Consider the following 27,306-nt stretch of genomic DNA (forward strand, 5'->3'; position numbering starts at 1 on the left):
TTTACCTTCCGCACATTCGTGCAGACCATAACCAAAGAAAATAGCAAACTTATAGGGGGGGGGGGGGGCTTGGCCTATAAGAGGGTATGGTTTCCATATGTATTTTATCACAATGACAAAAATACCTGCCGGGTATGTAGATAATGTGACCTTGCATTTTAAAAAGAGAAGTTCAATTTAACGATTGGCCCCAACTTTGGTCGATTGCATCTACATAATTAACCTAGAAAGTACATTCACTACTTGTATTTACCTAGAGAATTTCTGGTTTCATACAAAGTTGTTGTTGTTATTGTTGTTTTCTCTCATAAATTTGCTAATATGGATGTTCCAGGAGGGGGGTCGCAAAAGAATCGCGCCTGCAAAACTTGGTGACAAATTTGACCATGTGTATTCACGTAAAACATGAAAATGTGAAAACTAAGCACCACTTTAGTCCCTCCACCCTGCATCGGGCCCATTGCCAGATCTGCCAAGAACAAACTTGAAACTATAGTCACCAATCTTACTCATGGCACAAAGTCAGCTTATTACTTCTGGTTCTAGGGAAGGTTTGTAAAGATTCCTTAATTTGGGTGCTTCGTCTCCCTCCCTAAACACATGGGGCATTGTGCCCCAGGGGGACCTGAAGTGGGGAATGGAGCCCATTTGTATAAACATGAATTCTATCAGTCTTGTGATAACACCTGCCAATATTGGTGAAAATTTGAACATGTTTTCCCAAAGATTAAATGGTAAACTTTGCACATCCCCCAACCCCAAGAGGGACACATCCACCCTCTCCCCTCCCCCCCCCCCCCCCCCCCAGCCAACTGAACAAACTTGAAATTACAGTCACCAATATACTAACTCATTGCACTAACTTGGCTCTATCACCTCTGGTTCTAGAGAAGATTTTAGAGATTCCTTGACTTGAGGGCCTTGCCCCTCCCCTGGCATGGTGCCTATTTGTTCCCCTAGGGATGTTACATGCAAATTTTGTGAAAATCCATCGTGGGGTTTTCAAGAAGCTGAATATGTGAAAAGCTCATGCCCGATGCACTACGGACATTGAACAATAAATGATTACAATACAGTAAGAAACAGTTATAAATGAAATTTTGTTACAATGAAGTAAACATTCAGGTCCCACAATAATCATCTATACACCTTTAGAAACTTCGTTTGTTTAGTTATTGTAAAATTTAGATATAACAAAAACAAAACAAAACAACACTGTCAATCCTGAGGCCTAAATCGTACATGTAACAGAAGTCGCTTGTAACTCACTTGAGCCTTTGGCTTTGTGCTAAAAAGTGAAAGTCAGTTTCACTAGAGGCACTTAACTGAACAATTGCAATATTGGTTTTGTTTTGATACCAGAGAGAAATCTGTGTTGTTGTATTTATGTCAAATCTAGAATTCTCATTTGCCATAGCCATAGGAGCAATATCTGTCAGCCATCCCTCCCCTCCTCCCCCTTTACTATTGTGTGGATGAGGAGACTGTCTTGATTTAGGTTTCCTCTCAGAGACTAGTATGGATTAGCTGATCATTTTAAATAGAAATCTAATGATGGTATCTTAACAGACATATCCTTTCTACACAGTGAGTAGCTGAGAAATAATCAAGTTCCTAAAAGCTATTACAGGCAGTGATTTTTTTTTGTTTCCTTACTTTTGAAGAACATGTGATGAGGGCTACTAACTCAACAGCGTACACTCCTTGTGGCATGAATCTGCACTGAAAAGATGGCTGACTGGACTCCCCACGGGATGTATCCTGATCTGACGCCTCTTCTAATCACACACAATCATGTACGGTACAATGCATGTTTTTGTCATTAAGTTAAGTCAGACACACAGAAGCAATAACTGTGAACTGATACACAGTGACATTACAGGATGTGGAAAGACAAACTTATTTGAAGTTTTTAGCTTGCCTTGGAGACACAACCTTGCCATGGTGAATGTTAAAACATGTCTCTACCATTTTTTTTCCCCTTTAACAATAGCTGTCAGCAGTACTATTATTGAAAAGAAACAACTACTAAGCCATGGCTTTCCCTAAATAGCATCATTCATGCTCAGGATGCAGGCCTACAGTACAGCTAACCTCATTGGCATGATGGCAGCTGTCGCACACAAGAGCCCAACTGACATCCAAAACGAGAACTGCATTCACTCTAACTCTCTCTCTCTCTCTCATTCTTACTCTGCAAAGTCTTCTCATAAAATACAATTTGTCTTATGAATGTTAAGTTTATGATATAAATATTCCTAGGACAATTTACCTTCTACCCTATCTATATTTTGTCCAGACATATGCTGTTAGAACCACCAGGGCCGAGATACCAGCGATAGCGACAACACCATTCACGCTGGGATTCTCAAGTCTGAATTGAAGCGCTGCCGTCTGTTGTGGAACAAAGAATGTGTAAGAAAGAATGAGAAAGAAGGCAAAAGGAGAAATGATTAGTCATAAACTTGCATATGTATAATCTTCAGTGGATATCAGAGCACTGTGAAAGAATAAGGAAAAACTGAAGAAAAAAAAAAACCCACAAGTTCACTGTTTAATTACTGACACATCAGACCAGGCCAAAACAATATTCAGAACATTCAAGCACAGTTTAACTGTCTTGTACTGCAATACAGCCTTATAAATGTCTCTCTAGTGTATATCTTCTTACTTTTTCAAGTAATGATTGATCAAAGATGCCACAGGGAGCAGTCCTAATTTCCTGAAATCTAGTTGCAAGGGAGCAAAACAGCAACCAAGCCCAGGTGAGTGCAGTGAGCAGGGATGTGGGAGGGCAGTTTTCCCCCTCCCATGGCCTGGAATTTTTTCTTTTCTAATTCACAATGCTTAATTGCTTGTCTGGTGCAAATTTTAGAGTGTATGGAATATAAGCCATTTTGTAGTTGAACTATGCACATGAGCTGTAAAAATGTTCATTTGCCATAAGAGGCATGTTGGTTTAAATTCAGTGAGATAAAAATCTGTAATATAATGATTATTTATGTAATCATTAAAGGGAATGGCTGGTAACTGATCAGTGGGAATCAGTGGGAATGCTGGGGGATGATTGTTCCAAATCCTTGTGGGGTTCATTTAAGAGTACATTATATACAAATATATATCTATTGTTGTGTGAAAATTATTTGTTTCAGAACGGTCTCATCTTCAAGTACCCGGTAATGTGCAGTTTGGTGTTTCCAGGTTAGCATGCCTGTACAGTGTCGGGGTGATTGTTAGCAGCCCATTTCCATTTCCATTGTGTGTGAGGCGCTGGAGGCAGTGGCTTCTTGTTGCCTGGTGGTTGGCTGTGGCGGTGCTGCCTCGGGTTCCACTCTAAAAAAGGCCGGTCACCAGTACCAGAAAATGGCCAAGTGGCAGTGGCAGGGGCATCAGATCTGGACCAGCCTTTCTTCTTGTAGCTTTGTTGAGCAGCGCTAGCGAGCCATGGCGAGGGCCTGAATCCCCTGTAGGGATGTGGGCTTGAGTACCTCTTTCTTTCTCCCTTCATCACCCCTACCGTAACCTTCTATTCTTCCATGAGGTCCTTAACCTTCTTGCTGAGGTTGTCGCCAAACAGTAATTTGTTTGCAGTATCAGCCTCATTCTCTGGCCTGCACAGTCTGGCACATCTGGTGTTTAGACGTGGTTTGATAAGCTCAAGTCATAAGCAATTCAACTCGAAAGAAGAACTGCAAAGAAGGGCCAGCGCATCTTGTTGTGGGTCTGCGATGTTGACCAATGGAATCGAACGGATGAAGGCACTAATGCCCTTTGTCATTCATTTCTAAATTTTTTGTACTTTCAAGTCTCTTGACTTGTATGTGTCAGAAGACTGTCCCAAATGAAGGGGTTTACTTTCGGAAAATCCATAGCTTGGCAGTTGCTGGGCAAGGCATATTTAGCTGAGCCTGTCTCCTCTAGCACTTTGTTTCCCAGTTGATGTGTGAGCAAATATGTACCTGACCTAGCAATACCTTCTTCTATCGGTTCCCAAAGATTAGCGTTCACTGCGAACTTTGCCGCAATATGTGGAACTTCATCTGGCATGACCATAGGGTAGCATTCTTCATCATCCACGATCGAATGCGTTTGCCCCAAACCGGCACCCGTGTATTCGCTATGCTTGCCACTGTATGGCTGCTGTGCATGTGTAAATGTGTCATCGGCAGTGTGTGCAGCCTGTGGCTGTGGTTGCAGTGTGACAGCGGACAAATGTGATACTCCTGCAGAGTTTCTAGTACTACTTTGAGCTGGTAATCGCTGAAAAACGGACTGTAACAAATCTTCAAATTTACTGAATCTGGTGTTTACATCTAAGCTTGTCGATGACGGGGTTCTTGCAAGATTTGTAGATTTGCCCTTCTTAACTTGCGCTGTGCACTGAGCTGGTTTCGTTTTCCTGCCATCTTGTGTAGTTGCACACTGCTCTGTGAGCTTCCCCCTGTGAGGCTGGTTGTCCGTCCTTGGTGGTGTGTGAAGCTGCCATAGTCTCACGTGGAGCGGCAGTACGAAATTTCTCATTCACTGAGGTCTGCAATGCCCATGAATCCATAATTCAATGCTCAAAAACTGCCTAAACAACACTAGTTCACCCAGTTGCAGAATACAGTTCTATTGTCTGTGATCCACATACCAAGAACACATGAGATTGGCAAAGTCCAAGAAAGGCTGCCAGACAAAACGAAGGATTAACGGAGGAATAAATCCTCCATCTGATTTTCAGCATGCACTATGTCATATCGGCTCTACTGCGAAAGCACACATGGCGGGCTCTCCTGATGTAATATCTAACAAGTGTTACGTAATAGAATATATGTGTGTGTGTGTTATTGCAATTCTGGTAATAAAGTGCTTTACATTGCGCTACTTGTCATTTTAAAAACAAAAAAATGGCCTTGAAATTGACCAGAATAGTAAAGCTGCCCTTTAAATGTAGTCGCAAATCCCTTTTGAATGACCGTGATGCCCCTTGAAATTTGGGTGTATCAAATGCCATTTTGCCCTTAGCTGAAAGTGCCCTTTTATGAATGGCCTTGACCTTCAAAAACTTTATTTCAAGCCCTGATGCAGTTTTCAATATAATGAACCTTATTTCATTTTCAGATTAATGAACCTTTCAAAAAAAAAAAAACAAATTTTATTTCATTTACAGATTAATGAATCTTCGGTTTAACGAACTTTCCAAATAATGAACATAACTTAAACAATAATTATTTGCAAAGAAAATGGCCCAAAAAATAACATGGAACAGTAAATTTCAATAATTGTATAAATGTTATATATGTTGATAATAAATCTGACCCTGCACCACAAAACAAACAAAAAATCACCAGACATGGATTTCTAGCTAAGGACAGATTCTAAAAGGGCAGACCCTAAGCTTTAAAATGATGTATAACTCAATTCAAATGGACACTCCTAACCTATCTAAATATTGGAAAGAAAGCGCTCAATCTGGAAAAGTGCGAACCGAGAAAAGAGACTCTGAAGTACAGGGTCTATCTGTCTATTCAGGCGTTTAACCTTTACCATATTGTGCTAGCTGTGCGATGAATGGGACAAAAACAGGATGTAAACCACTGGAGCAACAACAATGAAGGGATTATCAGATTAAATTGAAATTCAGCACATTGTATTGAAACATTCTTTCCATGATTAATGCCAAGTTTCAAAGAAATAGTGTTATCCTTTAAAAAGTTATGAGACTTGAAAGTGAAGAGTTTGCAAAAGATTATCAAGAAATGAAAAGGGGCCTCTAAGACCCATACCTGATCGCACTACTCTACAAAAAAAGGTTGTAGATAAACTACTGAAAATGCACTTTCCCATTCATTTTATGATCCCAAACTCAAGAATAATGTAGAAGAATAGCTCTTTCAGAAAATATGGAAAACTCAAATTGACTTGGTTGACCCGTTTCACCTTTCTTGAGTCCTCACGTGAAATCAAAGGGTGCGACTTTTTGTTCGTTTTGTGGTGCATGGTCACAAATGGTGTGTCTTATGAATACACAATTTGATAGTTAGAAAGAACATGATCGGGAAAAAAGAGAAAAAATACTCTGTTTATAGGTACAAACACAGTCTAACTTAAAGGCCCAGTTTACCTTTGGGAGCAGTGATATTAAAAATGTTCAAGATATCACACTTGATACATAGTGTAGGTCTGTTGTATCACAAAACATCTTATACTATAAACTTTTCGCAATAAAGCCTCAAATATAAGGAGATATCAGTATTTTTCTCGATAAACCGTAACTGTAGAGGGTTTAATCTGGAAGCATTCTTATCAAAACTATTGTTCACATTTTGTGTATTTAGCAATACTTATCATTGATTGTACGGATTCAGTTTTTTTTACAGTGGTTTTCTATCCCTAACTCGCATTTTAAAACTATTTTAAAGCACTAATGCTGGATTTTTGTTTTATCTGCAAATGGTAAATTATGCCTTTAACAATTGGCCCCTAAAAGTTTGTTGACCCCTGTCTGTGACCTTTGACCTTGTGGTGATCTTCAACTCCCCAAGAGACATGTACCACCAAAGTTTGGTTGCACACAGTCCCACCGAGCAAAAGATAAGCCATAATCAAACTGCGCTGTAAAAACTTAACCCGTTCCTTACGGGAACCTGGTAAACCTGGGAGCAAACCAGGGAGTAAACCAGGTAAACCAGGGAGTAAACCAGGGAGCAACTGATATACGGGAACCTGGTTTACCAGGTTCCCAAAATGAAGACAAGGGTGCCTGCTTCAGTGGCCTAAATTCATGTTTCTTTGTGTTAAAATTCTCAGAAAAGTGGGTTTGATAAAAAGATCAGAGTTTATTCTATCAGGATTTGTTCTCCTGCTGTTTAAAAAAGGGGGTTTTACAGTATTATGTACCTTTTCCTGATTTAGTTTTTTGCTTGTTCTGCTGTAAACTCATACGAACATGTACATAATGATCAAGGCTGAGATCAGTTAGAAATGCGGGTTCGCTGACCCCAGTCACCTCATTCAGGTACCTGGTTTTGTGTAGAACAAAAGATTCTGAGAGCTCATCAGTGCACGCTCTATTCATACCTCGCACCCGATCGATATTTCCATTGTTCACGGGCACATGTACTAGTAGTTGACAGTAGAAAGGGGGACACAATGAACTGTTTGACTGCCTTCACACAGCTGGATTACCAACCTGTGTGTCTCTTTGTCGACGGGCGAAAAGAATCTCGTTTGGGGGCATTAAAGGCACTCAGAGAATTGTGGAAGGAACGGGTTAACATTGGCCCCTTAAAGTTTGTTGACCCCTGTTAGTGACCTTTGACCTTGTGGTGATCTTGAACTCCCAAAGAGACATCTACCACCAAAGTTTGGTCGCAAACAGTCCTACTGAGCAAAAGTTATAAGCCATAATCGAAACACCCCTTAAAAATGTAACATTGGGCCCTAAAAGTTTGTTGACCCCTTTTTGTGACCTTTGACTTGTGGTGACCCTCAACTCCCCAAGGGACACCTATCATTTAAAGGTGCATGGTCCCGGTGTTTTAGTCAAATACATACACAGGCGCACGGCGCAAGTCTCCTATAGAGACCTATGCTATCGACTCCTCTTTGGCGCTTGCGCTGTGGCCCACTTTCCCGAGTCTGAAGAAGTCCGATTCACTGTAGTCAGTGGTCCGATCACAATTCGACTCATGATTTGGCTGAGGGGGATGACAGCTTTAGCAAACTTCTTTTGTGATGTCATAATGACAAGCACATATGCACGCACCCTGGCATTACAACAGACTGCACGATGCGCAGAGAAGACAACGAATGCAACGTTACTTAGCAACACTTACGCACTTTACTCTTGATGACAGCTCAACTTCGGTAATCTTCGTATCAATGCTAATGGTGATCGGCAGTATCATCAACAGCGCCCTCTACACTACCAGGACCATGCACCTTTAAGTTTGGTCACAAATGGACATACCAATCAAAAGTTATGAGCCATAATCGAAACACGCCTTAAAAACTTAAAGATAGGCCATCCCTTTTGCATTCCTTCCCAAATAGCACAGAACATGATATACTCCACCAGAATGACAGGACTATTGTAAAGCTATAACATTTCTGTGATATTTGAAGGTTGTTAGCAGTTAAAATTCAAATAATGCACCAAGTGCTCATCATAACGCATTCTGTGTATGAGGCACAACTGCATTTATATACTAATCCTCCTGTGGTTGTATTAATGATACTTATACTTGAAACAAAAGATATGCACGTTTAAGCTGTAAGAAAGGAAGAATTCATTAGCTTCTTTTACTTTGTTTTCTATGGTAAATAACAACACACCACTTACATGAACTACATAAGTGCATCACACAGGTCTGTAAAACTAGACTGGTAAGTTTAGATTTGTCATTTTTTCGTAGTATGAAATAATCATTTGAATCTAAGACGGTCAGTTTAAAGGGAGGCAGTCCTGAGAATTTTCACTGTATGATAATTAAGAAGTGTAAAAAATACAACCTTTCACCAATCTATACATGTGGAAAGCAAACACTGTCTCTGTACGCGATTTTTAAAAATAATTCCTGCCAGCGATCGTGCAAGAGCCTGCAAAAAGGTGCAACGTCAATGATGCCCAACTCACTACGTTGACAGCCGTGCCTCAGAAAACCAATTAAGTGTTCAAAATGATCATATCTGATTTTGTCATGAAATGTGACAATATGTGGTTTTATTATTTCAAACAAAATATTTCAAGCTTATTAGGTGATCCGAGTATCCTCTTGGATCACCTTCTGTATCTGTACTGATTCTTTATTCTTCTTTCTTTATTTCTCCTCAAAAGTTGTGCAGAGGTTAGCTCAGAAAGTCATCAGCCTATCAATTTCAAAATTATACCACTATATATGTATCATGTCCCAAAGACGACAGATCTAATAAAATCATAGTGATCAGTCGACCGTGACGTCACTCTGATGTCATTATATGAAAACACATTCTCAATCATATCTCATTAATGGAATGGAATTTTTCAATGAAATTTACGTCACATATATTTCAAGTTATGCGCATTCTACTCATATTCTCAAAATTCATATTTTCTCTTACAACGCGCGCGTATGCGCGCATTGAAATATTTGTATTCTCAAATCGAGCTCAAATTTTTTTGCACACGTTTCAGAACATTTGGAGCATTTTTTGAAAAATTTAAAAAATTGGACGGACGCGTACGCGCGCGCACATATACGCACGCACAGCTCATATGCAATAGAAATTTCCAGTTTTTTCACACTTATCGGATGCCTGAATTGTCCAGGAATATTTCTACCAAGTTTCAAGTCAATCCGACTCAATATGACGTCATACGGGCCCGTCAAAGTTGAAATTCCGCGCGCGCGTCAATGGCGATATACAGTGCAACAATGCCAAAAAACCGCCAATTTTAAATTCGATTTTACTCGTCACGATGGACGGTGACCCCCCATTTTCTTTACATATTCTGAAAGCTGATGAGTTGTACATGTCATTTCATGGATTGGCGATGATGGAAAAATGATTAAAAGATATCAAATTTCTTAATAAAGTAAAAAAGTAAATTTTCAAAATGACGTCATCAAATTTCAAGTTCACTCAAGCTTATCTAACTTATCCTTTGCCAATTTTCACCCAGATTTCAGTATGTTGTAGCTTATTAAATGCTCTTTCATTATCGTATTACAACATTTTGATTGGATGACGGCATCACCTCGTAAGAATGGATTGAAAGTAATCTTGTCAAATTTGACCAGTTTACGTGTTATCTCTTTGGGAGTGCAGTTTTTCTGGAAATGAAAATTGACATGACTGTCCTTTTCGAGCACTAGCTCACTTATGCTTTGGTGAATTTCTCCCAGATTTTAATATGTTGTACACTGTAGCTGAGACTTTTGGTTATCGCAAGTGTGCCCTTTATTCTTTCATACGGTGTCGGGATCACGTCCAAAAACTTGGTTGAAATTAAAGTTTATCTTTGATGTATTTTCACATTCCTTTCTTTTTGCAACTTTCTTTGCAATAACTCAAGAAAAACAAGCCCTATCAGCCCAATATTTTGCACATGTTTAGTTCATGTCACGTACATTAATTCATAAAATAACAACTACTTAATCGCACACCATCTTGGGTATGTAAATTAGGGTCAAAGGTCATAAATGTTTTATCCTGTATCTTGGTGAATACATGTTGTATCTTTCCCATATTTTGCACACGCAAAGACCATGTTACAAGAATCATTTCACAAAATAACCACTTTTTGCTCAGATGCCATCTTGTCTGTGCAAAGTGGGGTCAAAGGTCATACGCATTTTTTTCTCTGTCTTTGTTATGACGTGTTATCTCTATGGGAGGGAATTTTTCTAGATGTGAAAATTGACATGATTGTCTTTATCGAGCACTAGCTCACTTACCCTTCCGTGAATTTCTCCCTGATTCTAATATGTTGTAGCTGAGACCTTGCGTTATCGTTATGTGTCCTCCGTTTTTGATACGACGTCGAAATCATGTCGAAAAACTTCGCTAAAATCAAAGCTTAGCTTCGATGTATTTTCATATTTCTTTCTTTTTGCAACTTTATTTGCAATAACTCAAGAAAGACATTCCCTATTACCCCCATATTTTGCACATATATGTTTAGCTCATGTCACGTACATTATCTTATAAAATAACAACTACTTGATCAAACACCATCTTGGGTAGGTAATTTAGGGTCAAAGGTCATAAATGTTTCATCCTGTATCTTGGTGAAATACATGTATAATATTTTCCATATTTTGAATCTGCAAAGACCAAGTTACAAGAATCACTTCACAAAATAACCACTTTTTGCTCAGACGCCATCTTGGGTGTGCAAAGTGGGGTCAAAGGTCAAATATACTTCATTCTGTATCTTCGTTAGTGTATGCGGAATTTGGTACCAAAGATGGCAGGTCTGACTCTCTTTTCTAAATGAGAATCCAAACATCACAAGACCAATGTCCCCTCAACACAGATTAAACCAGTATGGGCATGCCTATTGGGGTCAGGACTCAAATCATTGATTTCCGAATAGATCGGATCACCTAATTTGTCAGTGTTGACAAATTCTAAGTCTAGTTTATATATATAATTGATAAAAAAATAAATAGTAAACATGAATTTATAAATAACTAGGGAGCGTATGCATGACGAGCAGAACACAGCTGGGAAGAGTTGTGCCTCGGTGACGTCTAACTTTCCGCCAAGACTTGCTCATTAGCATATTCACCATGCAGATTCACACTTTTTCAATCAAAATTTACGAGCTTATTTGATGATTTGAAAGTTTGTTTTTGGTGAAAGTAGTTCATTGGAGGTACCAACAACATCATATTTTTTTGAAATTCGCGAGGACTGCCTTACTTTAACTCAACAAATAAAGACTATCTTGAGTTCAAAATTTACAGGTTTTCAAACATTAGTGTTTTCTTCAATACCTAAGTGTTCTCACCAAATTTTCAAAAATTTTCATGCAAAAGGGATGACCTATCTTTAACATTGGCTCCTAAAAATTTGTTGACCCAATACTGTGACCTTTGACCTTGTGGTGACCTTCAAATCCTCAATGGGCACCTACCATCTAAGTTTGGTCACAAATGGACATACCTAGCAAAAGTTTTGAGCCATAATTGAAACGCACTGTAAAACCTTAACATTGGCCCGTTAAAGTTTGGTGACCCCTGCCTATGACCTTTGACCTTAAGGTGACGTTCCTATTTGGTAACATGTGTAACTTTGCATAAACACTCTTCACTCCAAGTTTGATTGACATTGAAGCATTCAGTACAAAGTAATTTAAGTTTTTGTAGTGTTACGGACGGACAACAGACGGACAGACGCCGCAGGCGATCCCTTAGTATCCCCTCACCTCCGGTGGGACAACAAACCATTGGAATATAGCCACAAATCTTTGGATTTTCATTTTCAAATTTCATTTTTGCATTAATGAACCTCTAAATAGGGAATTTGCGTGTTCAGAATGATGAACCTTTGAAGAAACAAACATTATTTCTTTTATGGATAAACAAACCTTCCGAATAAGGAACATCACCCTCTAATATATATATATATATATGCCTATGTGACAAGATCACAGTGCAATTTACATCAAAGACACAGACAAGGAGACAGAGACATAGAAAAAGCAAAAAGGATGGCCATTTATCCCACTATTTGCCCATTAGTGGAGACTTGAAAAAGATTTGAATGTTTAGCCTGTTTGCCAGAGATTTCAGGAGAGCTTCCCTCTTTTCTAAAAAACAAAATAAATAATAAGAAATGTGGCATCTCTGAAAAATACTTGTGTATGTATCAGAGGACACACTGTTGTTACACATCTGTTGTTCACAGCCATGACATGGCCACACCACTGTATGTAAAGTTTACCTCATTGCATTTGCCCATGTTTGAAGAGGGCCTTTTTCACTAGCAAAAAAGAGAAGCACTTCACTGTTACTAAACTACTCCTCAGCTACAGTGAATAATGGGCATACATATAGGTCGTGTACGAAATTATATCTCTGCTAAGATTTTTGAAATGAGGAATGAAGAATAAAGACAAAAGTATTCAGAAATAATATTGTTTGAACTGAAACAAGACTGATTTTGATGAAAAGTTGACAAAAAAAAACCAAACAAATAGGACAACATCTCCCTGTTGATAAAGAGATTTTTTGACTGCAGAATCAAACTGAAGTTCTTGAGTCTGGTTAATGATCAAAAAGACAATTTCGGTGTGGCTTACCCATCCACCCTGCTGAGCAATCCAGTTGGATATTTGCTCAGAGATGATGAACTTGACAATATGGGTAATGATCTTATTAAGGAAGTCACCAACGCTGGTCATGATGTCCTTGGCAATGCGATACCCAAACATCATGAGGGCTGCGATGCGTCCCCAGTTGATGCCTTTGACAAACAATCTATTTGTGGATATCAGATAGGAGAGAGGATGGATGAAAATAGTGATTGATGCAAAGCTAAGATCTCTGGGCTAATTGTTTGTCCTATATAATGGTTTCAGATGTGTGAGGTTTTTTTTTCTTAATCATTATTTACTCTGCTCACCAATGCTTATCAGCACACAAAATTGCATTTTACCCATAGAAATAGAGCCAATAGCAAGCATACATTATATCAATTTCATAATCAATGACTTGGACTACAACAGTCTTACAAGAGGTAATATTGTCCTACATGAGATAAATGATTCCAAAATAAATGTTCCAAGTACATGAGTGGGTTTAATAACAAGAGACCCAGGGGTCTTGTGCTCACCTGAGTAATGCAAGTTCACCTTCCATGCATTCTTGCAGACTACTACCTGAAAACATTGCAATCTTGGGGGGCAGGAGCAACTTTGAGGGCTTCTACTGGGGGATGTGCTGTCCATTTGCATATGCCACTATATTGATAAAAATATATTCTGTCACATATACTGTTATGTAGCAACTTTGGCTATGCAGTTAAAAAAAAAAAAACTAGATATATCGCTACGGCGACTGATATGCCTCTGCCATAATGCATGGTTCTCCTAATAGGTCTATAGTACAATGTCTTGACAATGTGTGATGACAGTTTCACACAATTGGCAAAACATTAAAATGACAGGTTTGACACATATGTGCTGAATGTTCACTTTCCTAGAACTAGGTTCAATTGGATGAATGATTAAAATGTCAGAGTGCAGGTATTTGGGGAACTGATGATTTTTACTGGACTTTTGACCCTTTCATAAGTTTATGCATTGAGTAATTTTTAAGGAATTGAGAAAAAGTATAATTTCAGTATCAAATGGGAAAATAGCATCATCTAAACCTGGCCTTTGACCTTTGACTTCACAGTTCCAAAGAGAATCACTGTTGGGTTGAACATGCATAAATATGTAAGTTTCATGATGACACCTTGAGTTACTTTTGAGATATGGAGAAAAAAGTGCAATTCAGCACTTTCACTTGACCTTTGACCTTTTGACCTTTGACCTTTTGGCAAGAAACTTCCCACAGAATATATATTGGGCAATACATGTATACATCAAGTTTTAAAAAAAAACCTTCAGGCATTGCATAAATATACATGTAAGGAAAGTAGTGATATTTTGAGGAGTTGACCTTGACCTTTGACCCCTGACCTTTGAACCATGACCCCCAACTTCCCTAGATAATTACTGCCCATTGGAACAAGCATATATACTGAGTTCCATGAGGATACCTTGAACCATTTACGAGATCTGGAGAAAAACATGAATTTTCAACCTTTTTTCCCACAAAATAACCTGTGACCTTTGACCTTTGACCCTGTGACCCTAAAATGCAAAAAAAGTATCATCCTCCCAGGATATACCCTCATACCAAGTTTGATGTAAAACCACCACAGGGTTCTTGAGATATCGACAAAAACAAAACGGGACGGACGTACGGACGGACGGACGGACGACCCGAAAACATAATGCCTTTGGCCACTTCGTTGGCGGAGGCATAAAAAGAGTTTAATAAATGTAAAAACACCCCATCCCGCTTTGATCCCTACCCAATCCCCGGACCCATGATAAATAACATTGAAAGTGCATTCATTAAGAATAACTTAAGAGTATTTCCAGTTTTGAACATAGATAATACATTGAGGTGGGAATTTTCTTCAATTTTGTCTCCTCCACAAATGAAACTAATAAGATCGCAACTGCTGATCTAAAATGTTAACAAACATAATTATCATAAACAAGAGACCCAGGGGTCTGAGTATCGCAAGTTCACCTTCAATGCAGTCAGTAATCTTTGTCAGTCCCCTGGGGGCATGGTGCCCATTTGAACAAACTGAGATCATATACGCCCAGGGATGCTACCTGCCAAGTTTGGTGAACATCTATCATGGGGTTTTCAAGAAGATATACAATCTAGGCCCCCAATTGGACCTTTCCCCCCTCCCCCCCCCCCCCTCCCCTCAGTGCCAAGAGGGGCTCTGCCATTAACTAGCAAAATTGACACTACAGTCATCAATGCACCAAACTCATAGTATTAACTTAGCTCTATCACTTCTGGTTCTAGAGATGAAGGTTTCAGACCTTGGGGCTGAGTACCCTGGGTTCTTCCGGGGTAACATGGTGCCCACTTGAACAAACTGAGATCCTCTTCCCCTCGGGATGCTACGTGCTATGTAGAGGAGGAGGGGGTAGTTGAAGACTCAGACGGTTCCTTAACTCTGGAATCTTTTTATCATTTCTGTCGAACCGGAAAAGATAGAGCTAAGCTAGTGCTATGAAGATGTTAATGACTGCAATTTCATGTTTATGGCAGATTCAGGGGTGCCCTGATATGGGGGGGGGGGGGGGGGTGGAGAGTTGAGGGGGATTTTCTGCATTTTCTGCATCTTCTTGAGAAATCTATGATGGATTTTCATCAAACTTTGCAGAAAGCATCTAAATGGCAATACAATCTTAATTTGTTAAAATGAGCCCCCCCCCCCCACCTCCCCACTGACCAAAGATGAAGGGTTGCAGTCTCAGAGGCCATCGAACTAAAAAAAAATGGAGCTAAGTTAGTGCTTTGAAGACATAAATGACTGAAATTTCATGATTGATTATGGTGGATCCAGGGGTGCCCTGATCGGGGGGGGGGGGGGGGGGGGGGGGGGGGGGGGGGGGAGGGGGGGAGAGATGAAGGGTTTGAGTGGGATTTTCCACAATTTTTGTATCTTCTTAATCCCCCCCCCCCTCGGCACGAAGAAAACTAAAAAAGACAGAGCTAACTTTGTGCTTTGAAGACATTAAAGGGGAAGTCCAGTCCAAATGTAAGTTAGTCTGATTAAAAAAAAAGAGTAAAATCTTATGAGTGCAACGGTAAAAATCTGACTGAAATCGAATGAGAAATAAGGAAGTTATGACATTTTGAAGTTTTCCTAGTTTCTGCAAAATAGTTCTTGTACAGTGGATATGAATATGCAAATGAGTGAGCTAACCAAGTCATAACCTTACATTTTTCCATTGATCATGTACAAAAAATTATGAAAATTCAATGTTTCTGTCATTGAAGTCTGAAACATGATGTTACTCTAGGTCGAATAACTTCAGAATACTAATCCGTTAGACATACAAGGATATGAGTGGCGGCGGGGGGTGGGCTCATTTAAAAAATTAATGTTATCACCATGTAGATGCTATCTGCCAAGTTTGGTGAAAATCCGTCATAGATTTCTCAAAATGCAGAAAAGTTGGAAAATCCCCCTCCTCCCCCTTACCCCCCCCCCCCACCCAATCAGGGCATCCCTCCATCTACGGTCATAATAACATGAAATTTCAGTCACGAACAGTTTTCATAGCACTAACTTAGTTCTATCTAACATCTATCTATCTAACATCTTTGCTATATTAATGCAGAAAACCCCATTCAATTTGGTTAAGTGGTCAAAGAGATATGTGGATCCTTGTAAAGCATGTCATGGGTCTGATTCTTCAAAGTTAGGCACTTGGATGCTCTTTGAACTGCATATGGATCATGTGTGAACACAATGGACAGAACATGGAAGGAAGAGATTCCTGACATGTTTTACAAAACTCGTCATTTCTCTTTGGACACTGAAGCAAATCGGATGGGGTTTTCTGTAAGATGTGGGTAATAAGTTATAGTTTCTTACACTGAAATTGTATTTGGATTGATTAACCATTTTTGAAGTTATTATTGCCAAGGGTCCTGTTGTCATTTTTGGCGGGACATAAGGTAAACGTGGATTGAGCGAACGCGTCAATATTTTTATAACACATCAGTGAAAGCTTGAGGAAAATCTGACAATCCATTCAAAAGTTATGAATTTTTAATGTTCCTGTGCAGTCATTGCTGGATGAAAACCCTATGATGTCACATGCGCAGAATGATATAAGGAAAATATGAAGAGATTTCCACAAAATCTAATCTTTTGAAACAAGGCAATCGCCAAATTGTGTCTCGCCCATTCGCGTACGAGGAATTCATATTACTCCCAGAAGTTAATTAACCTGCTTATGACCTTTGACCTTGTGGTGACCTTCATCACCCTAAGGGACATTTACCATCCAAGTTTGGTCACAAATGAACAAAGGGATCATAAGTAATGAGCCATAATCGAAACGCGCCATAAAAACTTAACATTAGGCCCAAAAAATTTGTTGACCCCTTTCTATGACCTTTGACCTTCTGATGACCTTTAACTCCCCAAGGGACATCTACCGTCCAAGTTTGGTCACAAACGGACATAGGGATCAAAAGTTATGAGCCACAATCAAAACGCGCCCTAAAAACATAACATTGGGCCCTAAAAGTTTGTTGACCCCTGTCTGTGACCTTTGACCTTGTGACGACCTTCACCTCCCCAAGGGACATCTTCCATCCAAGTTTGGTCACAAACGGACATAGGGATCAAAAGTTATGAGCCATAAACGAAATGCGCCCTAAAAACTTAACGTTGGGCCCTAAAAGTTCGTTGACCCCTGTCTGTAACCTTTGACCTTGTGGTTACCTTCAACTTCCCAAGAGACATCTACCATCACCCAAGTTTGATTGCCATTGTAGTAACATGTGCTGAGTTACGTGTGATAAGAAAGTCTTGCAAGTAAACTTTAACGTATGACCTCAAATGACCTTACCTTATCCTGTGACCTCCAACGGCACCATAACATGAAGGTACCCCCAGTGCATCTATGACCCAAGTTAGGTTGTAATCCAAGCAACTTATGTGAAGTTATTTGTCAAAAGAGAGTCTTGCAGGTAAACTTTCACATAGAAAAGAGAGTCTTGCACATACTCTTTGATATATGACCTCAAATGACCTTTGACATCATCAAATGACCTCTGACAACACCATAACATGAAGATACCCCTAGTGCTTCTATCACCCAAGTGTGGCTGCCATTGCTGTAACAGTTGCCAAGTTATGCATCATAAGAGAGTCTTGCAGGTAAACTTTAACATTTGTGACGGACGACGGACGGATGACGGACGGACGCCATTTGGATCCCATAGTCTCGCCTTCACCTCCGGTGGGCGAGACAAAAAAGTACACATCCTCTCCAATTGTTACTTAATGTATTCTAGGTATTATATTTTTCCCCCAGCCTTGTGAAAGAGGCAAGTGAAGTGCTCTTTCATTATGCAAGAAAAGTGAAAATATGTTGGATTTTCTTCACATTTTCTTTATATTGTTCTACACAAGTGACATTACAAGCTGTAGTAGTCTTCTCCTCCAGTAATGACAGCCAGAACTTCCAAATTCATAACTTTTGAACAGATTTTTCTCAAACTTTCACTTCACTTATAAATGTGTGTCAACTAATATTGCTGCATTCTTTCAATCCACATGTTTGTCAAGATGAACTTGGCTATATCACTTCTGGGTTCAAGGAATTCCTTAATTTGGGGGCTGGTGCGGGGGGGGGGGGGGGGGGGGGGGGGGGGGTGGGGGGGTCATGGTGCCCATTTGAACAAATTGAGATCCTATCCCCCTAGGGAGGCTATCTGCCAAGTTTGGTGAAAATCCGTCTTGGGGTTTTCAAGAAAAATATGAAAATGTAAAAAAGTTTATATACGATTAACGACAGACAACGAACGATGGATGATGGATGCCGGATGAAGAGCAATCACAATAGCTCACTCGAGCCTTCCGCTCGCGTGAACTAAAAATCAAAGCTGGATGGAGTGGAATCTCCTGCACCAAAGTACCAAGTTTAGATGGCTTTGATACTATGCTCTTTGCATGTAAGCAAAACACTAGTCTAGATACAGTAACAATTTTTATGTAGCTTCGAATTGTTGCGCTGAAGACTTTTTAACCGTGTGCAAGTTGGCTACTACTACAGTGACTTCATGTATCTATCCATCCTTGAGGAAATGTTACACACATCCAAGGGACTCCATCATAAATAGACCGGTTCGTAATTCCACTTTGCGCATGAGCAGAAATGGGTCTTGTACCAACAGGCATTTTGGTTTGTAAATTCACTGAGATAAGCATCTGTGATGAAATGATTATTCATGTGATTCTTATCTAAATGGTGCTTGCCAGCACATCCACCTGACAGCAAGAATGGTATTTCGCAATATAAAAGGAAATAGGCTGTAATTACATTCAGTTTCAATACAAAGCAATGAAATGGATGCCTGCTAAATTGTCAACTGATGTAGTATTCTGATCACCTGATCTCAACACAAGTTCATTCTTTGTTTGAACATGAATTCCATAAATTCTTACATCGGGCAAGCTTATGCATTATGCCGCTTTGAAAACGAGAGAAGTGCCTAAAGCTAGTATCTCACCAATGGAGACGTCTCCGCGACGTCTCCAACTGATCAGTCACAGCAGTCGCGGAGACGTCTCCAACACAAAAATGTCCAAGGAGACGTCTCTGAGACGAGCTATGGCAGGTGTCAAAAAATTTCAAATATGAGGGAGCTGTTGCAGGATCACCTGACTTGATCTAGGCAGGATGTCAGCACGCAGATGGGTCACGTGGTTTCTAAAGTAGGTCAAACAGCGTCAAATAGAGTCGCGGAGACGTCTCCGCGACCTCTCACCAGTTTTTCTGGTCTCCAGCAGGTCTCGGCGACATCTCTGAGACGTCTCAGCAGTCGCGTATATGATTAGTCTCCGGGACTGATGGAGACGTCTCAGAGACGTCGCAGAGACTTCGCGAAAAATCAAACATGTTTAAATTTCTTGCGACTAATCGGAGACTGTAATTTTCAGGAGACGTCGCGGAGACGTCTCTGCAACTAGCAAAATCTTGAGTCGCGAACTAGTCGCGAACTAGTTTCAAGCCCGGTGAGATACCCCCTTAACCAACTAAGAAAAGAAAGGTCATTTGTACCAATGTGCACATGAGATAATTACGAATTGGCTTATTGGTACTGGCATTCAATACTACTTGAAGACAGATTTATTCATGACTTCACCTCACTGACTGGTAATGTGATCACTTCTTACAGATGTCTAAAGGGCCCCTGAAATCAAAATGCATGTTGATTTGTGCTGATTTATGATACCCTCAACATCACTTTTGCAGTGAAACGAATATCTAGAAACATTCCATATATTTTTAATGATTTTTTCTTCTATTTTTCTTCAGATTACTTGGGAATGCCCACAAAAAAATCCTTCCAAACCAATTTTCCTCAGATGACCTCATCTTTCAATCATTGCTTAAGTACTCAAATGTTCAACAAAAGACATTGGAATGCACCATCCCCTCAACTCTGCATAAATTGCATATTCCCTCGCCATGTCTTTTGTTAAGATGTATTTCTAGTCGGAGTAAAAATATATGGCACGGCAATCAAAATTAAAATTAATGCATATCTTACCACGACCCTTGTGTCCACACGACGGTCGTGGGAAGAAACTCTGACCAATTATTTATGTGCAAGGGTCGGTGTAACCGTTACAGCTCGTTATTACGAAGGTTCGTTTTTCCGAAGGGTCTTTAGTCCGAAGATTTGTTATTCCGAAGGTTCATTGTTCCGAATTTCATATTCGGATTAACGAATCTTCGGAATAACAAATCTTCAGAATAATGCCACAAATGTTCGGATTAACGAACCCTTTTTCATTTTCGGATCAACGAACCTCTAGGTATAGAGAATTTGTGTGATTCGGATTAACAACCCTTCGGAATAACGAACCTTCGGAATAGCGAACCTTCGGAATAACGAACAGCACCTGGTGTAACTTCCGGAAGTGGTAGCGCCGCGCACGTCGACCATGCGATTGTTTTTTACCAGTGGCATTTGTCTTCTTCATTCTTGTTGATGGAAATTTCTGCATGAGCGCTAGCTTCTTGGTCGCGATCGGCTAGGTTAGCATTGCACTACATGCACATGTGTACTCGCAAAATGTCAACATTGCGATTTGACCCAGGAAGTTTTACCTAGGTCGTAAGGGATGTAAGTTCATAGATACTCCGAGGGCTTGTCCGCACGGGGAATTTACTCCGACCGGCTAGTCGTGGAGTATCTCGTTCGGAGGAAGAGGTCGTGGTAAGTTCCTCCGATCAGAGGAAGTTACCAGGACCTTGTTCAGACAGGCACTACTCCGAACTCTCCTCCGAAGTTACTCCGACCAAGCTTCCTCCGACCCTTCCTCCGAAGTTACTCCGACCAAAACTACCTCCGTCTGAGCACAGCTGTTGTCACATTAATATCACAGAAACATGCAAGTTATGCTGAATCGAGGGGAAGGTGCATTCCAATGTCTTTTGTTAAACATTTCAGTACTTTAGCAATGATTGACAGATGACGTCATCCGAGGAATATTGGTTTGGAAGGATTTTTTTGTGGGCGCTCCCAATTAATCTGAAGAAAAATAGGAGAAAACAATTGTTTAAAATGTATGGAATGTTTCTAGATATTCGTTTCACCGCAAAAGTGATGTTGAGGGTATCATAAATCAACACAAATCAACATGCATTTGGATTTCAGGGGCCCTTTAAATTTCAGCATGCTACCATTATACTGCCCAATTAGTTATCTTTTTAAAAATAAATTACTACTTGTGTAGAGTACTCTGTAGATAAATGGCAGCTTGTTTTCATGATTGATGTTAACATTATGCCATTTATTGAGCAATGATGCATATCCAATGATTTATTGTGAATTCTGCTGGTGTGATCTAGAGTCAACAAGTAGTGTGTGAAACTGCCCAGACAAGTGTGTACCATCCATCGCATGTCAAACCTGTGATTGTGTCTCATCAGAATTGTTGCTCAGTGTGAAAACATGTCATTTGTGAAAACCAGTTGGTATTATCAAAATCAATTATAAATCTATAGAAGTGATTACCATTACCAACACTAAATTATATTGCTCTTGTAGGCAAGAATTTCTTTGTAAAAGTTGAGTAATTTATCTTTAATTTCAAGTTTCCTATTCAGAGCAATTTAAGTGAAGGCGCAACCAATGAGTGACAGAACCAGAGCTTACCTCCTCGCAACTCCAGCAAATGCCTGGTAGGCCGTGGATGGCGTAATGTTGAGTGTCTGAATCATCTGTCGAAACTCAACCTCATACTGAACGTTGATTTGATCTCCAATCTGGGCCAATCTCCTGCCAACTCTCGATGTTGCACTACAAAGTACATTTTTGTTTTAGGTGGAGAAAGATTGAGTGATACTGTGAAAGGTTTGCAGTGGAATTTACTTGAATGGAATTTGTCGTGGAGCTACTTTTTGGGATGATAATTTGGTAATTATAATGCCAAAAATAGTGCAGAAACAGAGTACAATGGAGGTACATGTAGTCTGCATAAAATGAAATATGACATACCATCTGTAAGACACTAAGTATATTACCAACAGGGATGCTAGGGAAGTTAAAGAAATTTGATTGCAGCAAAAAGGGTCAATGCCCCTTCCTTTTCTGACCTAATGGCAATATTTGAAAAGAGCATGGAATTCAGTAGTACGAGGTCTCACAGATGATGATAATTGTTTGCACTTTAAAGGACAAGTTCACCTTCATAAACATAAGGATTGAGAGAATGCAACAATATTAGTAGAACACATCAGTGAAAGTTTGAGGAAAATTGGACAATCGATGCAAAAGTTATGAATTTTAAAAATTTTTGTGTTGGAACCGCTGGATGAGGAGACTACTACAGCTTGTGAGTCATATGCGTACAACAGTATAAAGAAAATGTAAAAGAAAATTCAACATATTTTCACTTTTTTCGCATAATAAAAGAGCTCTTGACTTGCCTCTTTCTAAAGGCAGGGGGAATAATATTGCCCATAACATTTGTCGGTAACGAGTCAGGGGAATGTGTACTTTTTTCAAAAGATGGAATTTTGTGAAATTCTCTTTATATTTTCCTTATATTGTTGTACGCAAGTTATTCATACACTGCAGTAGTCTTCTCATCCAGCGGTTGCTGCACAAAAATTTTAAAAATTCATAACTTTTGAACGGATTGTCTGATTTTCCTCAAACTTTCAATGATGTGTTCTACTAATATTGCTACATTCTCTCAATCCTTATGTTTATAAAGGTGAACTTGTCCTTTAATGTGTCAATACACTGCCAAGTACCATTTCAACAGAAAGCAGGAGACTCGGCTTTATAAAGCAATGATCTGATACAAAGAGGTCTATACACATACAAGTGTATATCTCAGTGTCAATAGAATTGAAGGACAGTCAACTCTATATATGTTAAATCTCTGCCCGACTTAGAAAAAAAAAAAAAACTAGAAATGTCGTGTATGCCTCCGCCATAATGCACGGTTCTCCCAATAGGTCTATAGTACATCTTGACAATGCATGATGACAGTCTCACATACTGTAAATGTGTAAAATTTTGTGGTGTTGAAATTTCACGAATTTTTGCACAACCAGAAACTTGTGCAAAAATAAAAGCACGCGAAAATTTTTGCTTGCCATATGCTCCAGATGTTGATGTCTTGATTCCGCAGAATTAAAAACAGGTGAAACTCTTCTTGCCCAGCTGAGGGCGAAAAATTAGTCACGCGAAAATGTCCACTTTTACAGTAAATTGGGAAAATTTCAAAATGACATGGCTGCGACACAAATTGTTGCCCCCTGAAACAGGCGACAAATTGTGCATGGAGCTGACGGCACTAATTGTCGCCCCAGCACAAAATGTCGTCTGGCCACATTTTGTGCTGAGGGCTGACGGCACATATTGTTGCCCGCCCTCAAAGCACACTTTGAGGGGTAATATCATTCTTGACATAGTCATTGAAATACCAACACATAATTAACATGGCTACATCCATGCAAACAAGCCATGTAAAAAGTCACGGTGAGGTTTCATGGAAATGTGTATGGGCGCACATGATAATTGAGTGTAAGCTCATGTGCGTGTGTGTGTGTGTGTGTTATTGCATATTAAGGAAGAATGTGTGTTGAGGTGGTTTCTATGCATTATGAGTATTTGTTTGAGTGTTTTGTTGGTGCTTGTTTATAACGTATGTATTTGGGGTGTGCATATATGGCAGTTTGTTTGTGCTAAAATCAACTAACAATTGAAAAATTATTTATGGCGTGTCGAAATTATTCGTTCATGCATAGAGCATGGCAAACTTATTCTGGGACAAAGAATAGTGATATTGAAGTTAAAACTGATGGAAGAATATTAATGCAGTGAAAAAACAAGTAACAAAGACAGACAACATTTAGGGAGGGTACCTCCCTTGTATGCCTTTTTTCTTGGTCTCTCTCTCCTAGCCCGCCTCACCGCTGAAATTGACACACCCAAACTATTTTGAAGTCAACGCGGCTGTGAACTCTATAAACACATGCTCATACAAGTTGAAAGCATTTTAATTGCCACAGTAGTGCCTGCTACTGTCCAAAAAGTTCTTTTGCACAAACATCAAAACACAAACAGACACACGTACGAACACACAAACCACTACCACTATACAACCACCACACATGCACACAATTTCCATATTGTATTATTATAGTCCAAACATACTGTACATACACACACAGCTATGCGCAAACTCATACACAAGTCACATAATACGCACCTACAAATCATACATAACACATACCATGCAGCCCCCCCCCCCCCCCCCCCACACACACACACTTGTATACGGGCAAGTCCAAGATAAGGTCCCCTCAGAAGGCAAAATTTCATCTTTGCTCAATATTGACATGTTTGGTATCATTTTGAAGCTTATGAGTTGAAGTTTTGATTTCCGTGGAGGAAAAAATGATATTATGTAAATTTATGCAAATTTCAAGGGCTTCATTTGCATATATGTGAAACACAGCGTTACGTATGGGACATTTATAGAAATTCATATTAATTCAAAGGAAAGCAAATACTATTTGATTAATATGTGGACATAAGAAGTTTATCACATAGTTTAACTTGGTATGAAAATTTAGGGATTATGCAAATGATTATGCAAATTGGCTCGTGTCCTATCATGAGGTGTCCCATACGTAACAAAATGAGGTCATTTTTTTAGGTTTTTTCTGAAATTGCTAAGGTTATTTTAATGCCCTTTTGGAAAGTTCTAATTTATTGTTTAGAGATATTAAATACCAGAGAAAAAAGAAAAAAAAGTAAAAGAAATATTTTTTATTAGGCATTGAAATAATGTTACGTATGGGACAAATGCGTTACGTATGGGACATCCTCATACATATTGCATGTGAATGCATGTAGCTAGCTGGGAAGGTCTCTCAGTACACAAATGGTCAATCATCCTGAAGAAAGCATCCCAACATTGTAGCTACTTTTTGAGTTATAGACACTTGAAACAATACATGAACTTGACTGAACAATTTTCAGAAAGGGGGAGGGGAAAATGGCAAAATACACAATGAAAAATCAGCATTAAAGGGATGGTATAGTTTTTTTTTTTGTAGAAATGGGGATTTAGTTTTCAACATTTAAAGAGATGATTGGAAACCAATTATATGAATTACTTAACAACATAAAATCCTAAGACTAGAGGAATTCAAAGTTTATGTGATGGAGATCCAATTTGAAATGGTTGTGATATATATAGAAAAAAAATAAAAAGTAAAATTATTTTTTCTATTGCAAGTGATACACAAATTGTCCTTATTCAGTTTTCAGTACATTAGTAGCCACAACAAAATTCATGGGTATACATACTGAGGTGTGACTCAAATCAATGACCTGACTGCTAGACAGACATCATATATCTACTCGATCACTGGGGTTCCACGCACCAGGTATTGCTTATTTATTAAACTTAATATTTCTTGTGTAAAGTTGTTTTTTATTGAAACTAAATGGCAAACTTCCCTTCATCAATGGAAGCAAACACTTTAAACTATTCAATTTTTTAGTACCGTAAAGTTCCGTGTATAAGACGCACCCGTGTATAAGACGCACCCCTACTTTCGGGCCTAAAATAAAAAAATAAAAAAAAACACGAAAATTTCCACGCAAATATTGCGTGTGTCATACATATTATTTCAGCTCAAAATTTTCCTAGAATTCAGCATGTATTTGCTCTTTTTTTCATTTCCTTTTATACTTTCTTTTAACGGTATTCATCGGACAATGGCAAAATATGGAAGACGCAAAGTGCGAGACTTGTCTCGGTACTCACTTGCTATTGTTTCGCCTTTCAATCGTGGTACATGTGTCATGCATATCGTACTCATGAGTGTACAGTACGATCTTTTCTGTCATGCATAGCAGAGGGTGTCTCGCATATTGACGCATGTCAGACTGGAAGGTTCATTACGAAAAATAAGAAAAACATCAACAAGTGTAGCAGAGGGATCATACGGCGAGACGTACGGTGCGTACGGTAATTACACTCACTGTTGTTTCGCCCGGAGGGATTACCAGTAACGTGTGTGTCTCTTGTACCATGCTTGTATGCACAGTGCTAGCCTTTTGCAAAAGGCAGCTCGCTATAATTTCAGCACACGTACACAGAGAGCAATGGACTTGCACACACAGCGCGCAACAGGCAAGCGCGCTACGATCCGATCGCTGTGTGCACGCGAGTCCATTGCAAAAGCCTCTCTGCAGCTGCTGCCTTTGCCAAAGGCTTGCTAGCTAGCTAGCTAGCTACAGTGCAGTGTAGCTATGCTGTCCTTGCTGGCCTCGTGAAATGAAGAGCAAACGAACGACATGGATATGCATGCATGCTTCACACATCGTTCATATTTACGGTGACATAGTGTCGATCCTACTCCGTATTTTACAGCTTTTGTCTATGGCCATATTGATACTAGTACATTGATAAGTTTTACGGTATCGGTAATTTAGTAATGATACCTGTACATCGCGTATTCCAGCTACTAGGTTGGCTGTTGGTAGCTTGGTAGACTGACATCTGTAGCATACAGCAGTGCTGTTACAGCTGTTGTCTATGGCCAGATTGATACATCGTTTCTTCTGCACAAGGCCGATGTAAGTTTATCTCGTATTTGCAGCTTAGGTGTCCAGATTGAAAGATCGCTCATTTATCCGCAAGTTTTAGTGATTGCTTACCTTCCAAACGTCGATTGCATGGGCATACATGGCCCCAAGTTGGCCTTATAAAATTGGGTGTACAAGACAGATTTTTTTCTGTGATTCGACTGTACCCGTGTATACGACGCACCCCCGATTTTCAATGTTTTCCGACGAAAAAATAGTGTGTCTTATACACGGAACTTTACGGTAGTAACTATCCTGATAAAAATAGGGCATACATACTCAGGTTGGTCATAAAAAATATAGAATATGATTGAATTTGATTATGATGGTAAATATTTAGGGGATGTTGTTCCCATGACAATCTGGATCAGTATTTGAG

The 27,306-nt window shown here is 39.4% G+C and overlaps 1 protein-coding gene across 1 annotated transcript in view; it reads right to left on the reverse strand.

Moving 5' to 3' along the window:
• Positions 1 to 820: 820 nt before the first annotated feature.
• Positions 821 to 27,306, reverse strand: part of LOC139733354 (bcl-2 homologous antagonist/killer-like) — a 39,153-nt gene continuing 12,667 nt past the window's right edge. Inside the window, exons 3-5 of the mRNA XM_071644190.1 lie at positions 21,966 to 22,109; positions 12,773 to 12,950; positions 821 to 2,394 (exon numbers count right to left, since the gene is read on the reverse strand). Coding sequence (XP_071500291.1) covers positions 2,281 to 2,394; positions 12,773 to 12,950; positions 21,966 to 22,109 — 436 coding nt within the window. The 3' untranslated portion in view covers positions 821 to 2,280. The remainder of the gene's footprint in view (positions 2,395 to 12,772; positions 12,951 to 21,965; positions 22,110 to 27,306) is intronic.

Source organism: Diadema antillarum, unplaced genomic scaffold, assembly GCF_040938485.1.
Source record: "Diadema antillarum isolate AM-2024a unplaced genomic scaffold, OU_Dant_1.0 seq00000472_RagTag, whole genome shotgun sequence".
Lineage (NCBI taxonomy): Eukaryota > Metazoa > Echinodermata > Echinoidea > Diadematoida > Diadematidae > Diadema > Diadema antillarum.